We start from the raw sequence: 26,312 nt of genomic DNA on the forward strand, positions 1-26,312 counted from the left end.
GACCGCCATTCGGGGTTTACCTTGACGTGGTATGGTGGCTTATCAATTTTATGATCATAACTTTGTAACAAAATAACCCCTGTTTTGGGTACATATGCAATAGCATTTATTATACTTATATATATACTTTAAAGCCTTTAGAGTGCTCCCACAACCCCCCTGTTTTGATATTGTATATATATATATATATATATATATATATATATATATATATATATATATATATATATATATATATATATTAGAATAGTATATTATTATAGCATAATAATATTCTATAGAAAACAGACTGGCAGTCCCCTATAGATCTTTAGTTAATTTCCTGGAGCACAGACATTCAGAACTGTAGTGTGTGAAAAAATTCAGTTTGATAATTTCTTTTTTTCTTTTTGGTGTAATGGTTTTTGTTCGTGCTAATCCATTACAAATTAGTCTAAAGGGTTTTAAATCCACGCAGAGTAATTTTAATCCACGGTGTGTAATTAACCATCTGACTTTATCCAAGCATCCTTGAATGTAATTGGGAAAAAAAGAATAATACTGCTTATGCCTCCTTTCTGTAGAGAGAATGATTGCTAAATACATAAAAACAATAAATCCTCTCTCTTTCTCTATACAGGCAGAGATTTTTGGAAACAAGTCATGTTATGCTTTTCCGTGGCATGTGCTATAAGATGATAACTTGCTAGGGTAGAGGAAAGGACACACTGTGACCAAAGCTTCACCTTCTTTGTTTTCCAAACAGTAGAAACTCTGCACAGGGAAAGATCAAATATCTAGTAAACTATTTCTATTTTTTGCCTACTTACTTTTATTATTGGTCCTATCCAATCCCCAATTACACCAGTCCATACCGCCATGCAGGGCTATGTTAAGTGCTTTGAGACAAGATTATTTTTTACAACATATATTTATAAAGTGCTGACATATTCCACAGTACTATACACTAGAGGGATGTACAGGTATGGAAACTGTTATCCGGAAACCTGAAAGCTCTGAATTACAGAAAGGCTACCTCCCATAGACTCCATTTTATCCAAATAATCCAAATTTTTTTCTCTGTCCTATGCACTTGATCCAAACTAACCGTATTGGAAGAAAAAACAGCTTAAACCAGTTTATTTCATGTTTACATAATTTTTTTGTAGACTTAGGTATGAAGATCCAAATTACAGTAGGATCTGTAGCCCTAAGTCCCGAGCATTCTGGATAACAGGTCCTATACCCAGGGCCGTTCCTGCCATGAGGCAAGGTGAGCACCTTGCCTCAGGCAGCAGTGAATGGCCAGTTACAATGTGCGGCAAAAAGCCGCCTCCTGTAACTTTAAGAGCCAAATTTCAGTTTTTAAATCAGAAATTCGGATCTGCTAGTGCAGAAAGTGCAATACGCGCTTCTGCGCTATCGATGCAGCCCCTTTCGACCCTCTCCGACGCTAAACTTTTAAGGGTGGAGCAGGAGAGGGGCGGCATCGGGTTGCTGCCTCAGGCAGCAGCAGCCCACGGATCGCCCCTGCCTATACCTGTATATAATTGATCGATAAAGAGGGGCCTGCTTAATTGTTATAAGAAAGTAAAAGTTACAATTCTAGAAAAATAGCAGAAGAATGTTCCATTAGAATAGACAGAGTATATATTTATATAGGAAAGTAAAATATATCTTAGAACAGTATTTTAGTTTAAAAGTGAAGCACCACTTTCTAAAAACTACTACATAATCTGCATGTTCTCCAGCACCCTTCATTGAAGGTGAGATCCAAGTTAAAACCAATATCTACCTGGCTGCTAGGTTTTTAGGTTGGGCCACAATGTGGGTATTTGAACTACTTTCTTGCCACGTTTTCAGAGGTGTAAGATTGCTTTTGTATTACAGCCAGAATCACTGACCTAGATCTTGCAAGAACACGGTAGAGGAATATCATTATATATTCTCTATAGATAACTATAAAGAGCTCCAAATGGGTTAGTGTAATTTTTTGTGAATATTTCTGGCTCCTTATTCTCCGAGGCCAGGGTGTTCAGGGGTTGTTTTCGCAACAAGCTGTTATTCTTTTTATTATCACTGGAAGCACAAATAAAACACCGGATTAAGGTACCCTTAAAATGTGCTAATTAAAGCCTGGCTCTGTAGGTGTTCTTTCTTTATTCCCTGCAGGGTGTGTTAAGAGCCTCCGATAGGTCTTGAGATATCCATGCTGAGAATAGAATTAACAGAGGAAAGATTCCGCATTCCTCTGTGTGTCCTGTCACTCAAACACCAGAGAGCTCAACCGTAAGCCAAGAACTCAGAACAAAACACAAATTACTAAACATGGGTCAGTTTCCCTGCCAAGGTTGGCTCTATCATCAAACAAGACACAGAAATAAAAAAAAATCTAAATAATTAAAAAAAGGCATTTCAAACATAGCCTGGGTTTAACCTTCAATTAACTTTGCTTTTTTGATGCTTCAATTAATCCCCACCGCTGTGAAATGCTTAATAAAGTAAGTGACAGTGGAAAAATAACTGTCCTTGGGTTGCTTGGCTGTCAATCATATTTAGCCTTTATCAATACTCCGCATGACAGAGGGAGAGCAGCAGTAATGAATAATTTGTAATATCAAAGCGGGGTCTTGTTATTAAAGGGACCATAACTCAATATGATAACATCATGTCTTCATTGCTATGTCTTCCAAGAGTTATATTTCTGCAGAGATTTTTTTTTTCTCAGCAAGTTTAGGAGGGAACACTTTTCTGTATTATCTTCACTTGCCTTGCCATAGAGTAGTAAAGGATGCATGTAATGTGTAGTATTGCATATAAATGTACAGGTTAGGTAGATAATTGTTAAAGGGGTTGAAAAAGGCAACTCTATGTAGGGGTTATGATTGAGTCCTTTAAATGATTCATCTTAATAATAGGGATCAGTTTCAGAAATAAATTTATCAATGATAGTTTTGTTAGAAATTAGTAGGTGTCATAAGGTGCCATGTGTACAGGTATGGGGCCTGTTATCCAAAATGCTCGGGACCTGGGTTTTTCCGTTTAACAGATCTTAACGTAATTTGGATCTTTATACCTTAAAGCTACAATAAAATCATGTAAATGTTAAATAAACACAATAGGCTAGTTTCAACTAATTTAAGTGTTAATTTCATCACAGTTTGGGTGAAGTACAAGGAATTCTTTTTTTATTACAGAGAAAAAGGAAACCATTTTTAAAAATGTGGATTATTTAGATAAAATGGAGTCTATGGGACAGGTTTCTGTAATTCTGAGCTTTCTGGTTAACAGGTTTCTGGATAACAGATCCCACACCTGTACTTTATTTGGACTGGCTTATGAGAAAACACAGCATGGTTGACATGGTATTTGGGCTGCCTGATGGGGGTCAGTAGCAAGGGAGTAAAAAGAAAAATAAATAATCAACTTCTTAAAAACGAACATCTTTTTTAAAGGGATTCTAACAGAATACCTAATCATAGTGGGTTGACTTTACAACCTCTTTAATATCAAAACAAATCAAATCAAACCAAATAGAAATGTGGGTTAAAATAGTGACAGGTCCTGCAATAGATTCAACACCTTTAATTTACTGCCTGTACAGAGAAAGGGCTGTGGCTGGGAAGATACTGGTTAAAAGACAGTTTTGCGGTCTGCATTTTTCATAAGCATCCTGTATTAGTGGTGAACCATGACCACCTTCCGTGCCTCTTAATGAATATGATTTTCGTTGTTTTCTCAATGCTCTGAGATATATGACTTGTTTTGGCTGCTCAAACACTTACCACGTGTGATTTTAAAATATTTTATTAAGAGCAAAAATAGTATAAATATAACATCAATAATCAAAAGCAACTCAAAATGCTGCTAAGTATGAAGTAGATTCTTTGGTATTATGTAGATTTTCGTCTGTTACATTTCTGCCCAATTCTTCAAAGGGCCCCCCATGCATCGACAGTTCAGTACGATCAAATCAGCCCATCTGGGGCTAGTTTAAGTTTATTCTATACAGGTTTGGGAATCATTATCTAGAAACTCATTATCTATAAAGCGCCAACTTATAGAGCCATTTCCCATTATTTTAATCAAATAATTACATTTTTTAAAAATTATTTATTTTTTCTCTGTAATAATAAAACAATACATTGTACTTGATCCCAAATTCGATTTTATTTATCCTTATTGCAGGCAAAACAATTCTGTTGGGTTTAAAGTTTAAATTATTTTTTTGCAGACAAATTATGGAGATCCAAATTACAGATAGATCTTTTATCTGGAAAACCCCAGGTTCCGAGCATTCTGAATAACCAGGTCCCATACCTGTACAATTATTCTGTATTTGTGTGTTCAGTCTTATGAGTATAAGCTGCCATACTAAAGACAGTCATATTGCAATTGCATTAATACAACACCATGCAGTGTTCAATATGCTTTGGAAATATAGTAGTGTACTTGTTTTATTTAAAAAGTTATGCCATAAATGCTAGTTGATGCTGTATTAGGGGCAGTATGTTTATGCCAGTTAAGAAACAGCCAGACATGTGCTTAACATCACCATTCTAACTACACTAGACCAGTAGAAGCTGATTGACAGCTTATGAGCTGCTGGGCTGGAATAACCCTTGCCTATGCAACTATATAACCTCAAAAGGTTCCCCAACCAAGTGACCTATATCTATCAATTACTTGGCAATTAGCTGTTGTGGGTCTAATGTTTGAATGTCAGTTGCTATGGATTAAGGGGACCAAGGACTTTTGCCCATGTTGCAACATAAGATATTGTTCCAAATCCATAGTGAGCGTGTTCTTTACCCTATATAGCCTTTTTACAAGGACAACATTTTTTTCTTAAGAAACCACTGTGTCCACGGAAACCCTTTATATATAAGGCCTGAATTAAGAGAAAGTCGTTCCCCGTAGACTCAGTTTTAATTAAATAATTCAATATTTTAAAACATATTTCCCTTTTCTTTGTAATAACAAAACAGTACCTGGTACTTGATCCTAACTAAGATATAATTAATCATTGGAGGAGAAACAATCCTACTGGACTTGTTCAATGTTTCAAAGATCTTTTAGCAGACTTAAGGTATAATGTTCCAAATTACAGAAAGACCCCCTTATCCAGAAAACTCCAGGTCCCAAGCATTCTGGATAACAGTTTCTGTATCCTCACATTTCCAACCTTTTTTCTTTTTATTGTCCTATTTATTTATTTATTTATTTTTGCATGTACCACCCCCCCACCCAACTGCCCCCATCTACCCCCAACTACCCCCTTCTATTTTACCACCTTGGTTCCAATTGCTAGCATTAAGCACACTGTATACAGTAATTCCCCCACCCCTAGGCTGTTCCCTAGTTATGCTGTTCATGTTTAGTTTGTTTTCTGTCTTATACTATTTCATTTGACATGCAAGAGCACTTAATATTCTAATGTTACAAGGGGGAGACTAGAGCTGTGATTAAAAATTCAGAATTGGCAGAGCATTCATGAATCTTACAAAGGGAAACAATACCAAACACCTATAATATACCGGGTAATGATAAATAACTGTCTGTAGTATGAGGCTTTATATAATAGTTTCGGTATTTTAGCCGACCAGATGAGTAACTCAGACCTTGGAATTAATGGGCATAATCAAAATTGTTCGCTGTGCCTAGGAAAAGCACCTGAGAGGAAAGACACTATTCAATTTTGTTTAAATAGGCATCTGGAATTACATGAACTAGCAAAAACAAATTAGTGTTCTAAAACTCAATTTAAATATGACACAACAGCTTTGCAGTGCAGCTAATTAAAAAAATGAAAATATGTGACAGAACAGTATTAAATGTCAGTAAATCATGAGGTTCATGATTGTATTGCGATTGTGTGACGCATTGCAAATTAAAGAAAGGCGCATTGAACTATGTTTAAAGGGAAACATGCCTGGTCAGAAGTACAATGAATTTAAGGGGATATAACCTCAACACTAATTATTGCCTATTGAAATAAGGTCCCTGCATGCCACTGGTTACTTACCTATGTAAAAAGTTTGGGGTGGATTGCAACCTGCAGGATTTTCCACCCCATATAAATTTATTGGAGAGTTTTTGTGCCCTAGCCATCCGTTCAGTTTCACCATATAGACCTGTTAATTCATGACAAGGTTACAGATATAAGAAACCATTGCTGTATTCTAAAATAGTTTTAGGGCAGCAAATACATAGCCTTCACAATTGGTCTTCTAGATACATTTAGGAGACCAACTAAGTATTCAGACCAAATCTGACCCTAAATGGCCATCAGTCAGGTCTCCACCATTAATACTGTATATATATATATATATATACAGGTATATATACACGCTGCTATTTCGGGAGATTAGATTAGTTGCCCTGTGACAAATCATTTCTTCTTTGGGTGAACTGCCTTCACGTCGGCTAGAATGAAAATTGCTAGTGGGATGGCACTCAGAACGCTTCCTTTTCCGAAGTCGCCTGATGTTGCCTCAAGAGGAAACTTTGGCCGACTTCGGAAAGCCAAAGCGATCTGAATTTGTGGCTGGGCGACTAATCTCCCAAAATAGCAGCTGTGTCTCTGCCCTTAACTCGTGTTTGGATTTCAAGATCTAGATCTCAATTGTTGTAGCTACAAACTTCTACAAGAAAGAGTTGAGAGACATTGTGGCCATAGAAACAAAGAAAAGTAAGATATTTACAGCAAACATATCCTTACCATAGTGCTTTGAGACTTTAAAGTCAATACTTATTTTAAAATGTAAACGCCTGTCTGAATTACAGAATTTCATTCATATCATAACCTTTAAGTACATAACCATGTCTCTTGTGCCACTCCATCCCATATGTTCTCTGGTTGCAGCCATATGCATGAATGGTGCTAACTGGTATAGCTAGAGCTAATATCTGGCAAAAAAATGGTGCAAATTTGCTGTGGTCACAATTACATTTGAATTCCTGGAAAGTGTTCCATTGTTGGTAATATGATGGCAAATTGTGACGTTCTTTCTACAGTGTTTCGCATTTATAGACTTAATCAATGTTGTTGGTATGGAATAAGATGCTTTTAGCACTGTATAGGGCTTTTACATTATATGGATACAAGAGACAATTATCTTGCAGAGTTGTTATCATTTACTTGGATTTATAGTGTCTGTCCTATTGCAATATTGGGCCCGAATAGATGGGCCTTGGTTTATATAGTGTCTCTAGCCATGTGTTGGAATGGTTTAATGAAATGTGTCCAGGGAGAACAGTTTAATGCCTGTTAGGGTAATGACACTGCATTGAAAGCAGAATTGCATTGTCTATAGCCACTGTGGTTGAATGACTCAATAATTGGGTTCAAGATTACTGAGCATGTCACAGCCGACAATATATGACTTAATGTACTGCTCACTTATGGCTGATTGCTTGTGCAATTTGATGACTGCAAAATGCACATTTTCCAGCGATGGATATATGGGTGCAGCTTGCAACAGACATATGAAAGCTAATCTATATTATGCGTTCAATAAAAATAATCTTGAAGTGAAGCATAACATTAATTGACCATGTCCTATTACCCAATTCATTTTGTAACTGATTTTATTTGCTGTGTCTTGCTTACTCATTCACACAATACACTTTCTGCCTTACTTAATAGCATCTGTTTCACCAGCCTCATATCCTCTTCTTTACTATGTATTCTGCAGAGGTATTAACCAGTACTTGCAGTAACAAAAATGGGGACCACAGTCAGCCTTGCAATCTTTGGATTTTGGCAAATGCCAGAGGGGCTGCGGAAGATTGCCATAGACAGTCACAATGTTGTGGATTGGTGGGGGGCTGTTTGGGCCCTGTGTACTTGAAACTCCAAGGTCAATTTTGAATCCCAGTCCAGACCTGTCCACAGTTGGGCAAATAAAAGCCGAGGGGAGACAGTGTAAGGCTAAATCCGACTAACAATAACTTTTACTGCTCAAGCTGTAGATAAGAGCTATATATTTATGTACAGAGCAGCAGGGCTATATTTACTATATAGGCACTTGAGGGCCTGTGACTAAGGTGGCAGCTTTAAGGGGGAGGCCCTCGGTTACCTGGTAATAAAATTAAAATTACCCCCCACAAAAAAAAAAATCCTCCCGCTGGCAGATACGTGCCTACTAAATCTGGTGGCCAATGGGGGGGTCTGTGATACCTGGAGGGCAAAAATACCACAGAGTAGTTTTGGACTTTGGGATTCTTGGATTCAGCCAAATCCCAAACCAAATCCAAATCCTATTTTGCATATGCAAATTAGGGCAAGGAAAGGTTAAAAAGAACATTGCACATGCGTTAAAATCACAGTTTCCTTTTCATGTGATGAAAAATCCCATTATTGTAAGGATTTGGATTTGGTTTGGCCAGGAACTTAAATTCGGCTAAATCTGAATCCTGCTGGAAAAAGTTGCATCCCAACCGAATCCTGAATTCAGTGTATCCCTAGTTCCGAACCGTAACCTGCTAGCTTTGTTCTATAATCTTTTATATTATAAATGCCAAACCCAGAGCACATATTCATCCGCCTAATAACACTATGCTTTGAACACTTCACAATAAAAAGTTGCTGCGCTGACATTTCCAGGATCATTTCCCATGATAATTCCCAGGATAAACCAAATGCATCAACAATTGGCAAATGTTTCATCTAAAGTAGAGGGAATGTATCAGATTTTCTTTGTTGTCTCTAAATGTTACTGACTCTTTCTATAGACCCCACAGTTCACATTGTCAGCCTTTTTTCCATTATATTTATTCCCATATATTTAAGATGGGATACTACATCAGAAAAAAATCTACTGAACCTTTCAGAGAAACACTTTTAATATTGAGTTATTATTTTATAGCTCCATTGGATTCATTGGAAAAACATTATGAATTCCTTGACTCCTCAGGCAAAGAGAATTCTATACAAAACTGCCAGAATTGTGAGTAACTGTATTGAAGTCCAAATTGTTGGATGATCTAGATGCTGATATTAGCAGTGTTCAACAACAGTATCCTTTTTAGCTCCAGACAAACATGCTTTGCTGTCTGCATTGCTTAGCTTAAGCCAGCTCTTAAATGTAGATGAAAGAAAACACATGTATAAAAGATTCTAGGGGCTTTGGAGGATTGTAAATGATATTTTGGGTATTTCTTTTTCGTCCATAAAAATTTTACTTTTAACTAATTTAATGGGATCTGGAATCTTAACATGAGAGTGGGAAGGAACTATCTGAACATTTTAATCAGGGCTCCCACCTAAACTTTTTTATCCATAAGTCATATTCAAATGAAAAAAAGTCAAATACGCATGAATAAAGTCCCACGGGAAGCCAAATAAGGGCCGTGATTGGCTATTTGGTAGCCCCTATGTGGACTGTAGCCTACAGGAGGCTCCACTTGACAGAACACCTAGTTTTATGCAATTAAAATGTTGCCTCCAAACCTGGAATTCTAAACTAGGCATCTGCTTTGAGGCAACCGAGAGCAACATCCAAGTGGTTGGTGAGCAAAATGTTGCTCAAGTGCCACTGTTTGGGGATCACTGATTTAAACCAAGACACACTTGCAAGGGGACATAGGGGAGTCCCATCAGGTTCCAGGCCCCAGTGGGGGGATTAGACAAATGCAAGGTCCAGATTTGTATACTATATTTGTATATTGTCTTTTTGGGAGTGGTCACGGTTTGTTGATAAAGAGACATAGATGGCTTGAAACGTTGCTACTATTGGTCTGTGCCATGTTTGAATAAAGGCCTTTTTATTACATTAAGAAGGGGCTGTTCTCGTCTATACTGAGTGGTCACGGTTTGTGGCAGATCAGGGTGGTATTTGAGTGTAATAGGGCATGGCCAGGTGGATATAGAGCCTGATCTATTTAGATTAGTCTCTTTTCTGCACTGTGCACAAACCAAGGTGTAGCACACTCTGGCACAAGGGTCTTATGCCAGTGTAACTTGTATCTTATTTAGTGAACGGTAACTTTTTGTTTTTTATAATGCCCCAAGCAGTGTGCAAAAAAAGTCCCAATCAGAGTAACAACCCCTGGGAGAGGGGTATTAAATTGCCCCTATGGAATCTATACCAACGACTATAAATAGTCATAGGTATAGATTTTGCTCATCCCCAAATTACACTGGAATTCTGGACAAGAATATTGAATTGTGGCTAAAAAATGGCAAATTGTTGTCACAATGAGCTCTATTTTTCCTTAATTATTTCTTACCATACAGTCCTATGCTCTACTCTATATTACAACTCCCCAGAACATCTGTCCTTTGACCTCTTCAGCAGATACATGTTTTGCTATGTGCCATAGAATTTTACCCGGGATTCACAAATTTAAGTGAAGATATGTAGAAAAACTAGACAGAAAAACACACAATTAATTATTGCACAGGTTTTGTAAGACATAAACTTTCCTCTATACTATTAGCTAGACTGAACAACCCTGTAGTGTTGTTATAGGTTCATAAAAATCCACATTAGCCATTTCCACAGTGGAGATCTGGCTTCCTTCTGGGATCACCAGTAATTAAAACCCCTTTGCCAAGCTCTGTCAGTTAATTACTAAACAGAGTTCTATGGAACTGAAGAAAAGCAACAACTGAGAGAGAAAATATCTCAGAAAGCATTTTTTGAGATTAAATCCAATAAAACAGAGGGCCAATAAATATATATATTTTTTTTACTGTCAGAAATCAATGGTTAGAGAGGACCCTGGGGCAATTTCACAGACTGTGATAAATAAAAGTGATAAAAACTAAACTATTACAAGAATGTGGCATATACTCTAGCTACTGGGGTGCAATTTAAAAATCCAGGTAAATTATACATGTTACTGTATGTAATACAGGTATGGTATGCATTATCCAGAAACCCGTTATCCAGAAAGCTCCGAATTTACAGGAAGGCCATCTCCCATAGACTCCATTATAAGCAAATAATCCTGATTTTTAAAAATAATTCCCCTTTTCACTGTAATAATTACACAGTAGTATGTACTTGATCAAAACTAAGATATAATTAATCCTTATGGAAAGCAAAACAATCCTATTAGGTTTATTTAATGTTTAAATAATTTTTTAGTAGACTTAAAATATGGAGATCCAAATTACAGAAAGTTCCACGAGAAAACCCAAGGTCTCAAGCATTCTGGATAACAGGTTGCATGTCTATTATGCCCCTGAAACCCTTTAAATCAGTCCTTGCAAGTCATGACATAATATCTATAAACGTAGTAAAGAACATTCTTGCTGCTCAGTTTTTTGCAGAGTAGAGCATGAAGGTCAATCCATTCTGGGGCTGTAGTACCTGCCATACATGGGCTCTAGGACCTACCAGCATAAACAACAAAAATGAAGCACAAGTTTTAGGATAATGAGTTTGGAGGGTGCTGTGCCAAAGTCCATTTTTGGCCTTGAGCTCCAGGTTAAATGCCGTGTGCATAACTGACTGCTCCATTACTAAAATATATTTTAAAAATAAATACATTGTTATGTTAAATGACCAGTACTTTGTAAAATATGATTGTAACCTTGATACTGCCATTTTTTAAAATATAGTGGCGTCCCAATGAATGTAGTGTTTCCCACTTATCACCTTGTAGAGAAGACATCATTTATAGTGCATGGAGTTACAGTGCAAAAGTGAGCCTAGATTAGATCTCTATTTATGGCTTGCTCTTTCCATTCATACGAGACTACTGGAAGACTGATGAAATGCTGCTGATGTCATTACCTAAACTACTTGGAAAATATATTTCTGTCCTGTAGCAATGCAATAAACCACACATAACTTCTTCATATAAAGCACCGTGCTACACCATTATGTCCATCATTACATTGCTGGCTCTATTTCTGGTAATCAGTTTCTCCCAGACACAGTCAGTGCCTTAACTTTGTATATAAGTCTGCACTGAGCACTAAGGGATACTTTTCTGTTAATGCAGGTATCAAATAGTACTAAAGTGACAGTGTTTGGAATATATTTCAAATCTGCATATCATCATGTATACACTAAAAATAATACAATACACTAAAAATAAAAATACACTAAAAATAAAAATGAATAGATAACAGTGATTTAAGTAAAGTGAAGGCCCAGAATCAAAACAGAACCCAAATAATGTTCAATACTTCCTGCTAAAGCTTAGTGTCTGTGTGATGGATATATAAACCAGCACACTAGACTGTGGGGGTGGGAACCATTCCTTGTGTGTGCTCACCCGAAAAGGTTGTATTTTGCTTTTGTGATCCATGTTCCATGCCATGAGTAGTTGGCACATTGTATACGTAATCCATCCACTTGTCTTTAGTTCCTTCACAATATAAACTGCATTGGATGAGTATGAACGATTGCTTATTAATTTAACTGAAACAATATTCCAAGAATACAGAAGTCAAAGTTGAATCTCTTCCTTGAAGCTTATTTGAAGTCCAAACCTGGAGCATTGACTTTAAAATGGTTTCTTCACATTTTTCCTGCGGAACCTTAATCAAGTTCTAAAGGCCCCCATACACGGGCTGATAAAAGCTGCCGACAAACCAAGTCGGCAGCTTATTGGCCCGTGTAGGGCCATCCGACGGGCGTCCCAGAATGATATCTGGCCATAAATCGGGCAGATGCTGATTGGGCATATTAAAAAATCCAGTCGAATTATGGCCGCATCTTTTCGTTGATGCCGTCCCATGATCCGCCCGTTTGGCCTCTATTCTCTAGGGCCCACGATCGGATCAGCCTGATATCACCCACTTCAATGTGGGCATATCGGGGAGAGATCCGCTCGTTTGGCGATTGCCAAACAAGCGGATCTCCCTTTTTATGGCCACCTTAAAGGGATACTGTCATGGGAAAAATTTTTTTTTTCAAAATGAATCAGTTAATAGTGCTGCTCCAGCAGAATTCTACATTGAAATCCATTTCTCAAAAGAGCAAAGAGATTTTTTTATATTCAATTTTGAAATCTGACATGGGGCTAGACATATTGTCAATTTCCCAGCTGCCCCAAGTCATGTGACTTGTGCTCTGATAAACCTCAATCACTCTTTACTGCTGTACTGCAAGTTAGAGTGATATCATCCCCCTCCCTTTTTCCCCCAGCAGCCAAACAAAAGAACAATGAGAAGGTAACCAGATAACAGCTCCCTAACACAAGATAACAGCTGCCTGGTAGATCTAAGAACAACACTCAATAGTAAAAACCCATGTCCCACTGAGACACATTCAGATACATTGAGAAGGAAAAACAGCAGCCTGCCAAAAAGCATTTCTCTCCTGAAGTGCAGGCACACGTCACATGACTTGGGGCAGCTGGGAAATTGACAAAATGTCTAGCCCCATGTCAGATTTTAAAATTAAATATAAAAAAATCTGTTTGCTCTTTTGAGAAATGGATTTCAGTGCAGAATTCTGCTGGAGCAGCACTATTAACTGATTCATTTTGAAAAAAAGTTTTTTTCCCATGACAGTATCCCTTTAAGAATCAGCTGAAGCAGCATATGGACCCAGTTTGGGGTCCTTATATATAGTTTAAGATCCCTGGGTTAAAAAATGGCCTTTAGTGGAGTAGGCAGTTCAATAAATCCATTTGTAATCAGTCATATATGGTTGACATTGTGTAAGGATAACCCATTTATCCCATTATGGCTCCTACAAGAACAATATAATTATTTTTTCCCTTAAGCTAGGACCAGATGCACAATGACAGTCAGTATTCATCTATGGGTCTAGGCAAGGGACATCTGTGATTAGGGTTGTTTCTAGGAAGACATGGAGACCTCAATCTGCATTGCAAGCCATTCAACTGTCAGGCAAATTGCCAGACAAGTAAGTTGCAGAAGGTCAAACAGTAAGTGACACCTAGCCTTATTTACTGAAGACTTGTCAGACTTCCCTTTAGCCAAGGTTATCCATATCTTTAGCTCACTCTAGCAAGATTCATCTGACCGGGCCATATCAGGCAACAATAACATTCTTCTAAATGTCTGAAAAATAATTTACAGCTTTAATTGGTTATTGTTAATCCCAATCCATTTTATACATTAAAAAGCAAAATATCAAAGTAGCTAATACGCTAGTTGTATACAAGGTCTATCAATTGTTACAAATGCTTATGGTATCATAACTGGAGGGAAGATTTTGGTGTTCCTTTGACCACCCCTGTTTCTGGGCAGGAGATAATATAATAGAAACACAACAGGAAGCAATAAGGGCAACAAATAAATACTCACAGCTTATATTCATACACAAATATTGATTAGAGTCCAGATATGGAAAATTCTACTTGCTGACTGGACTTGGTTTATAGTCAATTTATAGTAGCTTCATGTGAAGACATTATTTGTGACTGCATTGCTGTACTGTTTTCATTACCAGCCGAACAGAAATGTTCCCTCAGTCCTTGAATGCAATGGAGCTATACTGTTTTATTAGTAGTAATGTAATGTCATCAAATTTATAGCAGTCTATAAAGGAGCTGTAGTCATCCATTTTCAGTCTTACCAAACTTACTTGAGAGGAGTTTTTACTGTCAAATGGCTGCCTTAGGCCTGCAATGTAACCACAAGGAAGATTCACTGCTGAAGTTATCTGGATTGCAGCCATGTTTATACTGTATAACTATTCACTGCGTATACAGAAGTTAGAGGTTCCTGTAACAAGTAAGACATTTTGTTTTAAACTTATATCTTACTAGAACCAAAGGTAAATGTCACTCGTGCCTTGTGTTAGTGCCGCGATTGTCTCTGTAGGCCTCAGAAACAGGTCAAGCAGCTTTCAGTATGCAATGCTTAATCTGAGGTATGTGCGTTTATTGAAATAAGCAATTATTATGCTGATGCTAGCATATCACATACTATTCTGGAAAATCCTAAACCAATTTGACACAAACAACATGTCAGCACATATAGCTTTAAGATATCAGAACAAAGGTCAAGTTGTGATAAGAGCCCCTTGGCTTGAATTCTTTGCTGCACAATAAGTGATGCCATTATATTATTGTCCAATCAGTTGATGCTTCTTTGTGCATGGACAACCAATTAAATGGTTGGTCAAGTATATGCAATCAAAATATGTCAATGATGTTTGTGTAAAGCTGTTATGTAAGCAATGGACATTTGCCTGAAGCTTATGAAGGCTATGCAGGTATTCTGAGCTTGGTGCACTGAATCAATAAACGTCCTTTTCTGACTGAGTATTACGTATCACGTACCCTGCAGAAGCATAGGGTAGCCTGAAGCAAAGATTTATTGGAACTGATATACTCAGCGACAGATGACAAAGGAATCTGGAGAAGAAATGGCCACTGTTTAAATCACTGCTGTCAGAGAGTTCCAGGATCAGGTCCTAAGAAGACTTCTCCATATGGGTATGCTGCTTATAGCCATATGGTTCATGCACTTAGACTATAACCTCTCTCTCTAAAAGAAAGACAACCTTTATCTAAATAGTTGCTTCTCAAATGTTGCTTTACATGCATGTAATTCTCAACTGTAAATTCAGCCTGACTGAATTTTTCCCCATAACCTAATTACTAAATCTTGATTTAAATGTAGGTGTTTCACTAGTTCAATCAATCAATTCATTAAGAGTAGTTACACTAAATAATGAGTTATGATTCACTGCACACCTTTCATTTCTCTTTTTTTAAGTGCTTTGCAGCAGTTAATATGAGCAATAATTGCCAGTTCATTGAACTGCTGGGAGGAGCAGAGAGTACAGAGATGGGGGAAAGAGCAGAGGGAAGGCTCAGTGAGGAAGCAAGGTGATGCACAAAGGAGCAGGAATGAGGTACAGAACACACAAAGATTGGGGAAGGAGGAGGCACAGATATAGGTGTTAGAAGTTGGAGGATGCAGAGAGGGGAAAGAGGTGGTGCAAGGAGGTGGAGGGGTACAGAGATGGAGGAAGTTATGGAGAGAGAAGGCATAGAGAGCATATAGAAGAAGAGGAGCAGAAGTATGAAGTGTAAGCTGAGAGGGCATATTGTGTTGAGATTTCCAGGAATGTTCCTCCCTAGTTGTGTCACACCAGTAGCGTTGCTTCCAGTGAATATTGAAATACATGGCAGTACGCTACGAAAAGAAATAAAGGAATACAAACTTGCAAAAGTAAGAATAAAAATAATGTAAACCATTATATTGCATTGCAAATTTGAATTGAGCATTGTGCGTTTTTAACACTTGCTTGAAAGTGACATGATTTTTTGCCACAAAGTAACTGCTTCTTCAGCAAGACATTTTATTCCATTCTCTACAAACTAGCGCAAATAACAAAACACACAAAGCATTTCTAACTGTTGCAATGCAAATTGGGCATATTTTTTGCATTGGGCATATGTTGTAGCCACTAATGCTGTTTACTACATACTGGGGTGTACACTCTTGTTTAGGGTTGACATCTTTTGAAATTTGGCAAGGGGACGGTGATGTTTCAGGGTGCGTCAGTGATGGACTGGGGTTGTACAATTTCTGCTATGGTTCAAACCCAACTGAAAGAACAGAGATGGGTCTGGAACATGGTAGGGACATCCCTTTATATATACTTTGGGGTGCCATAGTAAAGTTTCTGCAGATCTCCCTGATCCAACCTTCCTAATGAAATCAAAGACAATGCCTTGGAATGATGGTGACTGGCAAGGTGCAGTATTTTGTTGACTTGTCATTCGGATATACTATCTCTCTAACTGGGACATTAAGGGGGTTATTTTACTAAAATCTGAATTTATCTTATTTTTTAAATAAAAAAACCACGACCCATACCTGATTTTATGTTATCTATTATTAAAAAAGCTTGATTCAATTAGTTCGGATAAAACTCAATAAAATTGAGTGAAAACCCAAATCGCACAATTATTTTTGGGTGGGGGGGTTCCCGAAAAGCCCAAATTTTTCATATTTTTGCCCTATGGTCGGATCTTTGAGTTAATTCCGGGGCAGACCACAGAAACTTCAAAATAAGATAGGGACCTCTGCCATTGACTTATTCACAATCTCGACAGGTCTCTCGGCAGGATTCAGTCTTTTTGCAGCATCAGGCTTTAATAAATCTCGAAAAATGTGAGTTTTAAAATAAAATGTGAGTTTTAAAATAAAATGTTTTTCCCCAAAAAACCCGACCAGCGTTTCCTAAATGACCCCCTATCAGTGTAATGTTAACTTTTGCCTTAGAGGGAATCTGTTGTTACTGGCAGAAGAAGACAGCATAATAGAGTGAGCGAGATGTGCTATAAATCAGGATCCTTTAACAAGAGGGAAACAATGATCCACTGCGCCAAACGTGTGATACATTTCCTGGCACCTGGCAGCAGGGAGCGGAGCGATGGAGAATCATTGTTTTGTTTCGCACGGGGATGTTGTGAGAAGGGGGCCGAGCCCAGTGATGTCAGTCAGATGTCAGTCTCTGCAGAGGACGTGCTGTGCATGAGAATAACATAGTAGGAGGAGATGACATCAACTGCACTGCAGCACACTGCAGCACTAACACAACAAAGGCATCTCTGAGAAATAGCGCTACATGTTGGAACTGACCCTCTTTGTTGTGCTTCTCTCTCACTACTCCTGCCCGCTCTTTCTTTTTCATGCTTATTAATATAGCACCTATGTAACAACCTTCATGTTGAGCCTAATGGGGTGAAATTATGTACAGTGAATTTGGGAATGACTTTTAGTTAAAAAACAAAAACAAATGTTTTTTTGGAAATGACATTTAGTAAAAAAAAAAAAACAGTGTTTTTGGAAATGACATTTAGTAAAAAAAAAATACAGTGTTTTTGGAAATAACATTTATATACATGTTTTGTGTGCATGTGAATGTGTACAGGAGGTTTCTCCTGGGAGAGAGATGAGTCTCAGAATTAGCTTTGCAATCCAACTGGACAATTAACCATTCTCTCTCTCTCTCTCTCTCTCTCTCTCTCTCTCTCTCTCTCTCTCTCTCTGTGTGTATTAAAAGGGATCATTGAAAACCACTCTGAACAGCTTGAAGACCTGTATTTTTTGGGTCTTGCCTGATACAAAAAATCATTTTTAAAAACAATTATTTCTTTTTCTCTTTAATAAAACCATAACTTGATCCCAACTTAGATAGAATTAATCCTTAGTGGACGCAAAACTTATTGGGTCTAACTAATGTTTAAATAGTTTTTTTTTTGTATTTTTTTTAGATTTTTAAATGGAGATTATGGCAAGACCTGTTCTCTGGAAAACCCCAGGTCCCTAGCATTCAGTATTGGTTTTACCAACATAGTTTCTAAATTAAACCAGTGCAGTTAACCATAGCAAGCAGTTAGCAAATAGTTTTGGTCAGTCTGCTGCAAGTTAGATAAACACAAAAAGGTAACAGCACAGCACAAATGGAATTTGGTGCAGTACGTTATAGCACCCAGAGGCGATCCTGGCCCCTCCGCTGCTGCCCCCCTCCCCCGGAAATCCACTCTTAAAGTACCAGGAGCAGCATTTTTGCTGCCCCTGGTACCTAGTGGGGCGCTGCCGCCTGAGGCGACAACTCGCCTCATTGGCGAAGCACCCCTGATAGCACCCTTGTTATTAAATCAGTCCCCAAGTTCAATTTGATAAAGGTCTTCTGCCTTTTACACAAGGGCTACAGATTATATTTAATATTAAATTACACTTTTCCATTTGTCAATATTGGGGCAAACATCGCACCGGCCACTTTAATCTGTGTATGTAACCAATTACCTGTTGTAAAAATACATCCCTCTGTTCAACAAGGATATATAGTTCAGGAAGGATTGATACAGTGGGTGGACCTGGAGTTAAAACAGCATTTAATACCTAGTCTGAGAGTGTGTATGTTGGCCTGTGTTAATTGAAATCTGTTTAAGTCTATATCTGTGTCAGTAAGTCATTTAACATAGTAGGTTAGAATTGATCCAACTGCAGGTAATTGAGTAGATCGGTTTCCTTGGCTCTGGGCAAGTTCTGTTTTGTAAGTTGTCACTGACCATCAGTTATAATAAATCCTGAATTCAGTACCCTACAAAATACCACAATATATTTTAAGGTTTCTACACAGGACAATACGCCAACTTGTATCTCTCTGTAAAGCATGATGGCTTGAGCCAGAATGCACATTACACAAAATTCCTGTGATGGTCATCATTCAGATGTTGCTATTTTCTTTGGCCTACGGTTGGGTACAGTTGAGCTAACAGCCAGTGAAAGTGTCCCTACGCTGCGTATTACAGGGTCTATTAAAGCTGCACCTATTTCATGCGCAGCTTTAATAATTGGCCTGCAAAATAAAAAGAGGGCAGAGTTGTATGCCGGCTATGCACAATACCTTATGCGGGTGTTTGCTAAAAAAAACAGAAGGACTTTACCCAATATTGCACAAACCCTCACAATTCCCAAATCTTGAGGATGGATCACATTCTAAACCGCTTTCCAAGTAAGATATCATTTGGCTGCCCATCGTCTTTTGAACTAGAAGCCAGAATGCAAAGCAGCTGGAAAAGAATTCCCAGAACCACCGTATCTTTAGTTGGTTAGCCTTTAAGTTTTCACTGGAAAGCAATCTATGTGAAATACAGTTCTTTTGATATCCCTGCTAGCTGCTGCTGTCAGTCTCAGGATGCTTGAAAAGTCTTGGCAGACAACTGCTTTGTCTATCAATATTTTGGGCAGAAATCCATTAACATAAAAGCAGCGCTACTGGATATAACAAGAGTAATTGTGCAGCTGTTACAAAGTTCTGAACCTGTTCCCAAATGTTTTACAGTGAATCTTTTCAAAGGGGGGGTAGATATAATGAGCCAGATTCAATTTTGATTAGAAAGGCTTTTCTCTTAATTCAATTCAGGATTTTCCCATTGAATAGGAAGGTATGCAATGAGAAAAACTCACCTTACTGTTTATCACATGAAAACTCTAAAATCTATGGGAAAACTGGAACTCAATTAGGAGAAAAGTTTTTTTCTCCTCAAATTGGATCTTGCCCATAAGTTTTCACTTGATGCCCAATACATCATATCTTCTCTATTCATGTGGAAGGCAGTACAAATGACTTCTTATATTATAGAACTTTCTCTAACTAAAATATTGTATTGTATTATTTTATGGTCACTAATCTTAAAGGGGATGTAAAGCATACCTCCCATCCGTCCCGTTTTGAGTGGGATAGTCCCGATTTTGACAGCTCAACCCGCAGTCCTGGATATATACTGATATGTCCCGAGTTTCTCTTTGATCTGTTGCACTGAAATGGCAGAAATAGATACATTGTTTTTAACTTAATTGGCTCTAGGCAGAGAGCCCAGAATACATACTTAACATAATTTTGTAACGGTTTTAGATAACATAAGAACTTACACAACTCAAGGGCAGGGGCACACGGGCAGATTTGGGGAGCTTAAGTCACATTGCGACTAATCGCCTCTTCTTCGGGGCGACAATCTCCCCGAATTGCCTTCCCTCTACTAAAATGAAAAATCGCCTGCGGCAATTACCGAAGTCGCCCGAAGTTTCCTTGTGAGGCAACTCCGGAAATCAAAGCTCCGCAAGTGCCATTGCGCTGGTGTTTTCTCATTATAGTAGGCGGAAGGCAGGGGGAAGGCAGTTCAGGGAGATTGTCGCCCAGAAGAAAAGTCGATTAGTCACCAGGCAACTAAATCTCCCCGAATCTGCCCGTGTGCCCCTGCCCTGCAATTCATCTTCATTAGCAAAACTGTAATAACACATAATGTGTTCAAACTTTCATAACCTGCCAAATTTTGTAAAATGGACATGGTAATTAGGGGGTGTGGTCACAAAAATGGGCGTGGTCAAAATTGGGGCAAATCTTTTTGTCCCTCTTTATGCTTACAAAATGTTGCGAGGTTTGTGTAAACAACCCACGCAAGTGCCTATAAATCTATTCTAAATGTTGTCTTGAGTACTATGTATTTCTATATCAGTGAATGCACATGTATATCTATGTTCCGCTCTTGCTATAAGATAGGTTTGTGTTTGCATGTTATCTAAAGAATATACTTTCATATGGCTTCAAAATTGTGAAATAAAAAATTCCGATTACAATAAGGCATAAGAAAGCACTACACTACATTAGTAAATAACACTGCGCTCTGTGCTATAGAAAGGTTCTTAAACCCTGAGCACAAAATCAGGTCAGGTATCATATAGACCATATACCATAGAATGCTGGGCTTGCTAAATGCTTTATGCAAATGTAATTATATTAAGGTGGTCCTGTGTCTTTTTAAAATGAGTGGTGGTCTGGGCAATGTCTCACTTAATAAGGCTACACAAGGCAGGCTAATTTCAGCCCCTACTGCAGGCAGTAGCCTCCCTCTTCTGTTCGCATCTGGAACCATTTTGCTGTCTCCCACGAGAACACACGCGGCAGATCTCACCGTTGAAACACATTGCATTTTGCACTGAAATCTGCAGAGTGTGCTCTAGCCAGAACCGACTGTGAAAACAGTGTTGTGGTTTTGGCAGTCTCTCTAAAAAACTAATGGCAGGGAGTTTTAAGCCCTGTGAGACCAGTCCTTTGGTTGGGAGGGACTTATTCCAAGAATTAATATGATGCAGGGAGGTACCAGCCTACAAAAAGTGACCAGAGGTAAATAGGTAGGACCACCATATGGGATTTACCTTAATGTGCATGGTGGCTTGTCATTTTTATGATCATAAATAGTTAAACAGGGGACCAGGGAATGTGCACTGCCCAAACCCTTCTCTTTGGTATGTTTGTAGTTAACTCGGCCAGATCAGTTGCACTTCCATTGAACTTGTGTATTTTATGTAGCCTTGGAGTGCTCTGCCTTGCACAGTTCTGCAGTGTTCATGAGCAACTCAGCTCCAGTGTTTAATTCTAAGCGACCAATGAAGTTCTAGCTCAGCTGAAGAGTGAGAGATTAGTAATCACTTGTACACATTTTTTGTCAGTGGTGGGTAGATGTTAATCATGGTGATATCACAACTACAAAATGTGCAAAATGATAATTTGGCAAAGGGAGCTGTTAGCCTTCCCGGAAAATGTTAAGGAAAGTGCTAAATGTATAGAGTGCAGTTAATGATACTTTTAGCTACACAGCCAGGACATAACGCAATATGCAATATGCCTAGTGTTTCTTTTGGTCTCTGTTCTGAACTGGTACCAATAAGATAACATGTTTGTCCAAATTGTTACACATTCCAGAAATAAAGCCACAATAATTTTCTATTTTGAATGACATTGCCTTATTCATATTAGTTAAGGCCCGATTTAAGGTAGCTAGGGGGTCAAATCTGGAATACAAAATTCCAATGGCAGCACAAAGATAAGGAAGGGGTTCTTAAAATGTGCAATTCTGAAGGACCCTACCCTACCAAATGTTATAAAAATGATTGACTGATACTTTGCTTGAATACAGTCTTCTAGGCAACAAGATGAATCATTCTTTCTTACTTTACTCAGATAACCAATTTAGAATGTCAATCCTGGAACGTTTGGAGCAGATGGAAAGGAGAATGGCTGAGATGACAGGCGCTCAGCAACATAAGCAGAGTGTTGGAGGAGGCAATGGTGGTGGAGCCAATAGTGGAGGAAACCAAGCACAAGTAAGTGTATTCATATTTCTGTTAACTTTATACTTCACATGTGTTATTGTAACCTTCTGGAGTAAAAATAAACCAGGGGTATTCTTTAGAACAGGGATCGCCAACCTTTTGAACCCGTGAGCAACATTCAGAAGTAAAAGGAGTTGGGGAGCAATACTAGCATGAAAAAGTACTTGGGCTGCCAAATAAGTTCTGTGATTGGCCATTTAGTAGCCTCTATGTGGATTGTCAACCTACATTTACTGTTTGGCAGTGCACCTGGTTTTTATACAACCAAAACTTGCCTCCAAGCCTGGAATTTGAAAATAAGCTCCTGCTTTGAGGCCATTGGAAGCAACATCCAAGGGGTTGGAGAGCAACATGTTGCTCACAAGCTACTGGTTGGGGATCACTGCTTTAGAAAATGGGGCACATGTGGTTGCTATCCTTTATTACCAGTTGGTTCTCTTTTGGACACTGTAAGCTGACACTGAATTCAGGAGTTATTCAGAATGAGACCCAAAACAGGGTCTTAGGTTTTCAGGTCTATGTGAAAAACACACTAGTAAAACGTATTATTTCATGTAGCTAGTCCTAACTGGAGAGAGCTACAATACAAAGAATATGTCTGTAGTTGCACAAGGGTTCCTTAGACCATGTGATAAAAACATTTTCTTTGTATTACACTTAGCCAAAGTGCAGCTAATTTTGGGCAAACTGTACATTTGTGCACAGCACTATAACCATGTACACAGTTTCTTATTATACAAGTAAATGATCATTCGTTTAATAGTCAAGACTTCAGCTTGACTTCTAAACAAAATTGCAAAATAAACGCCTCAACAAATTAAAGAATGAATGCAGAACATTTTAGGGCAAAATCCACAATGATACGAGGAAGACTAAGTAATATGCTGAAACAAATGCTAAGTATTGTGATGGACCCTTCTGGTGAGCTGGATTTCCATTTTTCGCTTCTTTATACTCATTCTACTCCAGCTATCAGTGCAGATGGTCTGTGTTGGCTGCAAACTTGACAGTTCCTAACATCAGATATGGAATATTAAGAATTTATGGTCACATGGGAGTGGTTCAAAAATGTTGGTGCCATTTCCAGTTGGATGTATTTTAATCTTTCAGTTTATTTTAGAAAATTCCATATTCAATATTTTGGCCATATTAGTTAAATGGGCAGAAAGCTAATTTGGTTTATCACTGCGCAAATATCTGAGCACATGTTGATTATTTGCAGTGTGCTGCTGGGACTGGCTCCATAGGAAGCTGCTTTGAAAGCCGAGTGGTGCTTGTTTGTGAGAAGATGATGAGTCGAGCTTGCTGGGCAAAATCCAAGCACCTGATCCACTCCAAGACTTTCAGAGGGATGACGCTTCTGCATCTTGCTGCTGCCCAGGGTTATGCCACGCTTATTCAGACCCTAATCAAATGGAGGTATGGGTGAAAAGTGTTTTCCGCAGTGGAGAATAACACATGGCATGATATCCTGACATTAACTTATATTCCAGTTAGTAATGGCAAATGAATAGTTCCAATATCATACAGGTTTAGGCAACTTCCACATCTTTACATTTAATTGAATGCTCTGCTAGCGTGTCAGGACAAGGAGCCTATTGCAAACCTCAGAATTATATAGAAGTCCTAGGGGCAGATTTATCAAGGGTCGAATTTCGAAGTGTAAAATACTTTGAAATTCGACCATCGGATTGAAATACTTTGACGTATTCAAAGTATTTTTCACCGAATTTGGCCATTTTAGCGTACGATTTAAGCGCACGATTGAACGATTTTACTTCGATGTGTGAAGGTCCCCATAGGCTAACATAGCACTTTGGCAGGTTTAATTTGGCGAAGTATTGAAGTTGAAGTTTTTTTGAAGAGACAGTACTTCGATTATCGAATGGTCGAATATTCGAACGATTTTTACTTCGAATCGAAGTCGAAGTAAATTCGAAGTCGTAGTACCTATTCTATGGTCGAAGTATCCAAAAAATTACTTCGGATTTCGAATTTTTTTACTTTGAAAATTCCCTCGAATTCACTTCGACACTTGATAAATCTGCCCCTCAGTGTGCGGCACCTCCTGTCAAGTGTCAGAGAATGTGTGTTGATGTACTGTACATATATCCTGCTTGTTCCACCACACAATGAAAATATTATACAGTTATAATCATTCTAGAAACAGAATGATAAGATAAAATTGAAACTTTGCATACAACATTTTGGCATTCAGGGTCAGACTGGCCTCCCAGAGTACTAAAGGATCTCCTGATGGGTCCAAAGCCTAGAAAATTCCCATTAGTCCTTCGTTATTTCCACTATAACCCTATGTAACCTGTATACTGCTTGCCACTGTATCCATCTAATAGTTGTTAAAGCAGGCCCAGCATGTCAGGTTGCCTGTTGGACCCTAAGAGTAACAGTCCGACACTGTTCCCATTATCTTCTACCCTGTACGGTTGCATTCAGTTCTGACTGAAGGAGAATTTGCCAAAGATAAATGCCGTTGTGCTAATTTTAGAGGCCACTTAAAACACTTATTCTAAATCAGTCAAGTCATATCAAAGGTTGCCATTTATAGACATGAGCCTCATTAACTTAATAAAAGCAACGATTACTGCCTCTTTGTAAGACATGCTCAACAATCTGACAATTAAATAATGATTAATGCGATTTCTTTTTCCTTTTCAGAACAAAACATGCTGACAGTATTGATTTGGAATTAGAAGTAGATCCTTTAAATGTTGATCATTTCTCGTGTACTCCTCTGGTGAGACTCTCTGCTTATTGTATGCACAGCCTGTTTACCGAGTATGAAATTAAACACATGCACAATTGTAATTATTTAATGCCCAGATGTTGCCTTGCAGCTAATATGCAAGTAATCATAAACCTTTCAGGTTTGGATAAGAGATCGCGTTGGTCTTGAGCACTGGAGAAATGCTTGGGCCTAGGGAAAAATAGTACTTACCTGCTACACTCTAGCTGTTATAGCTGTTATTAAACTCCCAGCATCCCTCTAACATTTTAGGCTTTTGGTGAGAGGCATTCAACAGTAGAAGGGGGGCACTAGTGAGAAACCTATTTACACTTCACCTCCATCCCAACATTTCGAATTAAAAAAATGAGGACATATATTGTTCAAAAGGTTTTGATAACCCACTCATTTTTTTGGCAACAAAAATCTGGGCTAATCCATGGAAAATGGTATAAATGAAGGGTTAGCTTCTCCCATCCCTTGAGGATAGTGGACACCATTTTGGAAGATGGTCACCTAACTTACTTCAATTCAAGTTCACTCATGTGCATGCAAATCTAGTAAAAAAACACAACAAATGTCACCCTATATTATCTTCCCTTTAACAACCCTTTGGGCAACTTTTGGCTTAAAAATGTTTTAGAATTTAATTCTATAAAAAATAACAGGAAAGAAATCCTTATTTGAAAACTCATCAATTCTTTCCCTTTACAAATGCTGTGTATTTGGTCATGGTATCTAGGTGTGATACAGGTATGGGAACTGTTATCCACAATGTGCGGTACCTGGAGTTTTCCGGATAAGTGGTTTTTCTGTAATTTGGATCTCCATACTTTAAGTCTACTAAATATTTAAACATAAACCCAACAGGGTTGTTTTGCCTCCAATAAGGATTAATTATAACTTAGGTGGGATCAAGTATAAAGAACTATTTTGTTATTACAGAGAAAAAGGAAACGTTTTAGATTTTTTAATTATTTGATTAAAATGGAGTCTATGGGAGATGAACGT

General features: G+C 38.1%; 1 protein-coding gene across 16 annotated transcripts in view; it reads left to right on the plus strand.

The window, feature by feature from the left end:
* LOC108696619 (calmodulin-binding transcription activator 1) overlaps positions 1-26,312 on the plus strand; it is a 1,211,516-nt gene that overhangs the window by 1,133,131 nt on the left and 52,073 nt on the right. For all 16 annotated transcript variants that reach the window (XM_041569427.1, XM_041569428.1, XM_041569425.1 and 13 more), the window contains 3 exons: positions 22,407-22,549; positions 23,781-23,977; positions 25,235-25,313. In XM_041569427.1, the coding sequence (XP_041425361.1) occupies positions 22,407-22,549; positions 23,781-23,977; positions 25,235-25,313 (419 nt within the window). The remainder of the gene's footprint in view (positions 1-22,406; positions 22,550-23,780; positions 23,978-25,234; positions 25,314-26,312) is intronic.

Source organism: Xenopus laevis, chromosome 7L, assembly GCF_017654675.1.
Source record: "Xenopus laevis strain J_2021 chromosome 7L, Xenopus_laevis_v10.1, whole genome shotgun sequence".
NCBI lineage: Eukaryota > Metazoa > Chordata > Amphibia > Anura > Pipidae > Xenopus > Xenopus laevis.